This window comes from Stegastes partitus, unplaced genomic scaffold, assembly GCF_000690725.1.
Source record: "Stegastes partitus isolate 25-593 unplaced genomic scaffold, Stegastes_partitus-1.0.2 Scaffold1119, whole genome shotgun sequence".
Classification (NCBI taxonomy): domain Eukaryota; kingdom Metazoa; phylum Chordata; class Actinopteri; family Pomacentridae; genus Stegastes; species Stegastes partitus.
Window position 1 is genome coordinate 38,903 of NW_007578850.1, and position 6,653 is coordinate 45,555.

At 47.0% G+C, this 6,653-nt stretch overlaps 1 protein-coding gene across 2 annotated transcripts in view; it reads left to right on the top strand.

The window, feature by feature from the left end:
- bcl11bb (BCL11 transcription factor B b) overlaps nt 1-6,173 on the top strand; it is a 28,499-nt gene extending 22,326 nt beyond the window's left edge. For both annotated transcript variants that reach the window (XM_008296304.1, XM_008296305.1), the window contains exon 3: nt 1,810-6,173. In XM_008296304.1, the coding sequence (XP_008294526.1) occupies nt 1,810-3,875 (2,066 nt within the window). In that variant the 3' untranslated portion in view covers nt 3,876-6,173. The remainder of the gene's footprint in view (nt 1-1,809) is intronic.
- The last annotated feature ends 480 nt before the right edge of the window (nt 6,174-6,653 follow it).

The following is a 6,653-nucleotide window of genomic DNA, read 5'->3' on the forward strand; positions in this document are numbered from 1 at the left end:
AAAAAAAAAAAAAAAAATGGGAGAAAAAACACACTTTGAAAAATCGAGTGAGATCATCAATCCTTCTCCCAATCTCACATCTTCATTTAATATTGATCCCTGTGTGTTGATGAGATTATACCGAGTCTATAGACCTGACTGGGATCCCGGGGGGCATGTAAATAGCCGCCGTGTGTGTCAGCGTGTGCGTACATGCGAGTGCACCGGAGCACGTCTGGCCCTTAAAGTCCCTCCACCTCTCTTCTTACCCCCTCTCCTCCCTCTCTTCCCTTCCCCTCTCTCTCGCTCTCTTCTCCCAGTCCAAGCTGTTAAGCTGTCCAGCTCTCTGCTGCCAAGCGGCCGTGTGAAGCTTAGCCAAACTAAACACGGGCAGGCAGCCCGCCACTCGCCCCACACATACATGCGCCGCACAGACATACGCATGCGAGCACAAAAATACATCCGTGTCGGCTCGCGTGCACGAGCGCACACACTGGTGGCGGGAGTCGGGTCGCTTCTCGCCTCACACAAACAGTGAGAGTGACGGCTACACCAGAGGCCCACTAATAGCAGAGAAAAACAGACAGAATCAGTAAATGAGCCCCTCATTAACTTTTTCTGACCCTTCCTCCCCTGGGGAAAGCCAAACCAATCACACCGCCAAATCAGCTTCATGTACCAGACACTGATCCAACATCAGCTTTCGCTCATCTGTTCCACGCAGTACAAGCCTGTGTGTGTGTGTGTGTGTGTGTGTGTGTGTGAATCTGTGAGTGTACGGAGGTGTGCGCTGAGAGAGAAGAAAGTGAAAAGAGAGTATTCCTGTGCATGTATCAGTGTCTGCATGTGTGTTTTACATTCCATAACAAAGGCTGGCTTTGAGGCAGTCAGCCATCTTAAGGACTCTTTTCTTGATCACATAAAACTTTGGGCAGGAGTAACTTCCCCCGTCTTTGTTTGGCCCCTCCGGGCTTCGAGCTTTGGGACCACCGTACCAACTTGACTCCACTTGCGGTAGCCACTGATGATAAAGTAGATGCAGATGCCTTGCAAGCAAACACAAGGCTGTGGAAATGCCTCTTCAGTGCGAGCCTGTGTTGAATTACACAAATTCCTACCAAGGCCCTCTTTATGAGTCACAAGCAGGCTGACAGGGCCATGCCACAGTGACTGATAGATTCATTTGGCATTATTAAGTCACACCATTTAAAGGGGTAATTTGTAAGTGAGTGACGTACAGTTCTGTGTGCGAGCGAAGCCACAACAGATCGCTTTACTGTACTTGTTATTGCACCAGTGACGTAGAGCTTTATTTAATGTGGATGCTGTGTTATGAGTGGAGGGGTCTTAGCTGTTTACGTCTCCATCACCTCTCTCTTCCTTTGAGTGTGTCTCCTCTCTCTCTCTAATGCCACAGCTCCCTCCCCCACTTCCTATATTTGTGTTTTTCCACCCATTGGTGTGTTGTTTTTTTTTTGCCACTGCTGCCTCCCCTCTCTCCATATGGAAATGACAGAGTAGACGAGATGGATCTGTATATTAAAGCCTAGCTGACATTAGAATTAGCATAATGTGTCGTGGCCTGAGGGCAATACCTGCCACCTACATTAGCCTGCAGACACACAAACTGTCTGTGAGTGTATTTCACACACTGGAGCCCCTCATCTATACACACAAACAGGAAGCTGCTGGGTTTTGAGTGTGATTAATTTCCCTGTAATTCCACACATGTTCACATACACATAAATGCATTAGAAAGATGCTGTTGTGCATTTGATTTGAATATTGTTTTGTTAGACTAACAGTGTTTCTCTTTGTCACGTCCCACAGATAAAGATGAGCCATCCAGCTACATCTGTACTACCTGTAAGCAGACCTTCAACAGTGCCTGGTTCCTGCTTCAGCACGCCCAGCACACTCATGGCATCCGCATCTACCTGGACAACCACCCCGTCAACTGCTCCCTCACTCCCCGCATGGCTCTGCCTCCCCCTCCAGGAGCCGACGCCCTGCCTCGCTCCCCTCTCCCCACTTTCCTCGGCGACACCAACAACCCATTCCACCTCCTCCGCATGGCCGCGCCCCTGCTCAGGGAACACCCCCCTCCTCCGGGGTACATAGAGACCCGGCTGCCTGCGACGCCGCCCTTCGTCAGCCCTCCGCCTCCCCCGAGACCACCTCTAGAGCGGCTGGGCCCAGAGGAAATGGGGCTGCTGTCACAGCACCCCAGTGCCTTTGAGAGGGTGATGCGAATGACCCCCATGGAGCCGCCTTCCATGGACTTCTCCCGGCGACTGAGGGAGCTGGCGGGCAACACAACTAATAACGGCGGGCCCACGCCTCCTCTCTCACCCAACCGTGTGCCACCCATGCACCGTCTGCTGAGTCCCACGCTTTTCCAGCCTGGTGCCAAGCCCCCGGCATTTCTCACCTACGCTCCGCAGCCGCCCACCCCTCAGGGGGGACACGGGTCTTCCAGCCCTCCTGACTCACAGGGTCAGAGCCAGACCCCAGGGAAATCCAAATCCTGTGAGTTCTGTGGCAAGATTTTTAAGTTCCAGAGCAACCTGATCGTGCACAGACGCAGCCACACAGGAGAGAGGCCGTACAAGTGTCATCTATGTGATCATGCCTGTTCCCAGGCCAGCAAGCTCAAAAGGCACATGAAGACACATATGCACAACAAGTCTGGGGCCATGAGCAGCTCCCCAGAGCAGGGAAGCAGAGGAGAGGGAGGAGATGGTGAAGAAAAGACAAGGGAGGAAGATGCAAGGGAAATGGGAATGGACAATGAGGAGGAGGAGGATGAAGAGGAGGAGGAAGAGGAGGAGGAGGAGGAAGAGGAGGAAGAACTGAGGAATGGAAGTCGGCCAGATTCCAACTTGAGTGAGGACTCCCAGGAGTTCGGCCCGAACAGGGAAAATGGCCCAAGACACTCTCCTGAGGAGAAATCCCTGGGCGGGGATAGAGTAAATGACAGTGGCGGGGTGGGCATCATGCACCCGTACAACCACCTGGACAATCACCTTAGACTTAACCCTAACAAGAGAAGCTTGGAGAGGCAACCTAACGGAGACGGTGGAGAGAGGGGTGAAGTAGAGAGACAGAGAGAGAACGAGAGGGACCAGGACAGAGAGCGAGACGAGCAGGAGGACCCGAGGCCTGTGATGAACGGAAGGATCAGCGTATCTGAAGCAGAGTCCTTCCCTGGGCTGTTCCAGCGTCGGCCCACCCCCATCACCAGCCCGAGCCACTCCAACAACAAGAGGATCAAGATAGAGAAGGAGCAGCTGGAGATTCCTCCAACCATACCCCTCATCTCCCCAGAAAACGTCTACTCTCAGCTCCTGGCCGGCTACGCCGCTTCACGCCACTTCATCAGAGAACCTTTCTTGGGATTCACTGATTCCCGCCAGTCGCCGTTCGCCACCTCTTCCGAGCACTCGTCTTCGGAGACGGGGAGCCTCCGCTTCTCCACCCCGCCTGGGGAGCTGATGGAGGGCGGGAGTGCCTCAGGGCGCAGCGGCAGCAGCACCCCTCACCTCCTGCGGGGACCTGGACCCGGCAGGCCTCCGAGCTCCAAAGAGAGGAGGAACGACACCTGCGAGTACTGCGGCAAGGTGTTCAAGAACTGCAGCAACCTGACGGTGCACCGACGCAGCCACACGGGGGAGCGACCCTACAAGTGCGACCTGTGCAGCTACGCCTGCGCCCAGAGCTCCAAGCTGACGCGCCACATGAAGACCCACGGGCAGTTTGGGAAGGAGGTGTACCGCTGCGACATCTGCCACATGCCCTTCAGTGTCTACAGCACGCTGGAGAAACACATGAAGAAATGGCATGGCGAACATTTGATGGCCAGCGAGGTCAAACTGGAGCAAGCGGACAGAGGTTAAGCCAGCAACCAGACAGCATACAGTGTACACAAAACACACAAACACATACACACACACCTACACACACACACATACAAGTACACACAAAAATCCCTATAACCACTTCTTCAGCAATGGGGCTTGGCTGGATAATCTCACTTAAAAAAAATTTGAGATTGATTGATGTTCATCTTTTTTTCTTGTCACAGAAACTGCCACCTGAGAATATAAACAAAGGGAAACTTTAATGAGAACTTGTCTGGAACGCCCAACTTGACGTTTCTTGGCAAACTGTCTGAGGATTTTATCAGTTAGGAATCCATGGAGCCTTTCTACTGTGCAATAATTTCTGTATTTATTGGATTTTTGTAATGATATTTGGCATGTGCAGGTACATCTTTGTGGGATTTCATATGGAGTTAGTTTTGAAATGTGCTAAAAAAAAAAAAACGTTTTTTTTTTTTTTCTAAAATGCGATGAAAACTGAAAAGACGTCACCCTTAATACAAATTTTCTTTGTTTTCCTTTAAGGAACCTTATTATCACGTGAGAGTAAATTTGTGTGAAGCAGTTAGCTTTTAAAAGTAAAAAAAAATAATAATTGTTTTCTATATTAACTGCAGCAGCGGACTACAATCCATTCCCTCATACAGGCCTAAAAGCACTGAATGTCAGCCTGACAATAAAACATCATTGCTGGATTTTAAAAATCCAACATTATCTTAGAGACCTGGTAAGTTACGATTAATTTATTCAGGGAGTTTTGTCCTTTTTGAACATTGGCATGTGAATAATTTCAAAATGCAGTTACTGTATTGCTGTCCTTGCTTCGGCGGGGACGTAAATAGAGGTTGCACTTAAATGGAGAAACCCTTAACTGATGCTCAGTACATTCCCAATGTAGGATTAAACCACCATATTTAATATGTTGAATAAGTTAAGACTACTTGTGATTAATGTGAGAAGGAGAAACAGTCCTGTTTATGGTTTGTAAATATATTCTTTTCTTTTATATGTTAAAGTAGCCCTGACTGACCATGAAAGATGGCCTAAAACTAAACAATCAGAAGACCAGCTGCTTGCATCATCCACAGTATATGCTAAATGTAACTACCATGCATTATTGCTTTATCAGACCCATCCCATGTGTGCTTACTCAAAGGCGATTTGTTAAACTACTTCAACACTCTCCGAATCATCCTCCATCTCCCTCTCGTGTGTGGCGTGGCGGCCCTCTCTGACCCAGGTTGACTTCCTGCGTCGTCCCCCCACCACCACCACCACCTACACTCCCCCCCTTAGGATCCGCGAAATAGTTTCAAATGAAATTCATATCAATATGTGTGTTGGCGTGTGTTCTTCTCTCTGCAGTAGCGCTCTAAGCCTCTCTCCGACGGCGTCTTTTCACAGTTCACTAGCTCAGATTCATGCATTAGAGCGGCTTTTAAAAGGAAGCCTGTTCATTCGCCTCACAAAGTGATACGGGTTTAACTCCCAGTAACAGATTTTAGAGACAGTGTGCATGTTCGTGTCTTTTGGGGATTACGTTTTTTTTTATTTTCTGCATCGTTCATCCTGAAATGAATCTGGTGCTAAAAAAAAAAAAAAAAAAAAAAAAAGCTATATGAGTTATGATAATTTGGAGCACAGCTGCACTAGGGGATGGCCGGGCGACCTTGAGTAGGGGCTATTCTTAAAGCTAAAAAAAAAAAAGAAAGAAAGATTGGAGCGGAGAAATGAAGACGTGTGAGAAAGAAATAGAAGGAGAGAGAGCAAGACCTTGACCAGGGAGAATAGTCATTCAAATGAAATTGGAAGCATATGAAAAGTGTATTTTTTTTTTTCTTCTTGTACCCAAATGCACATCTACTGGCCACATCTTATAACAGACCATCGGAGTGAGACAGAGCGAGCACGAGAGGGAAGGAGACAGCGAAACCACATGAAAAGGAGATTGAGACTACATCTTTCATTTTTAGTACTGCAAATTCTCAATCGTCAAAATCATCATCACTTGAAAGTTTGACCTGCTATCTTGGCCCATTGTCAGGTTTTATCTGTGCCACTTTGTTTTGATAGAAAAAGAAAAAAAAAAGAAAAAAATTCCACTGTACCTTGAATGCAAATTCCTCTCTTTGGGATCTTTAGAAAAAGGAAATGATGTTGAGGTCACGAGAGCTCTCCATAAGCTATTCAGTCACCATGCAGTTCAATATGTTTTTAGTGAATTAACATGAAAAGCGAGATCGGCTGAAGAGCTACTCTCAGCTTGCTTACACATGTTGATGCATGAGTGCTAAAAAAGAAGAAGAAGAAGAAGAAAAAAAAAAAAAGAAAAATCAAGGTCCTGATGTGTATTCATTCCCAGAAAACTCAGTTCAGAGTTGGGCCTAAATGAGCCATACAACTATGAATTCGAACACACTTCAAACAATGAACCCCCACAGAGATCCAAATCACACATGGACATTCAGTCTTACAATATGTTTACAGTGTTGAAGTATGCCATTAATGAAATACTCTGTGTAAGTGTTTAAAAATGATAATAAGTATTGTTTTTTCTCCAATGTTCTTTCAAATGATTTGAATGCCATAGCAGTTTTGTATGATTATCCTGGTGGAGGGATTTTATCTACATGAATATGTTTCTGTATGATTGCTTGTTCACTGTATGGACATTTTTTTGTTTTGTTTTGTTTTTAAATGTAATATTGCAGAATCATGCCAGATTATTATTTTTTTCTAACAACAGTGGTGCCATTATTGACTTCTGGTATCTTCTTTTATTTTATTTTTTTT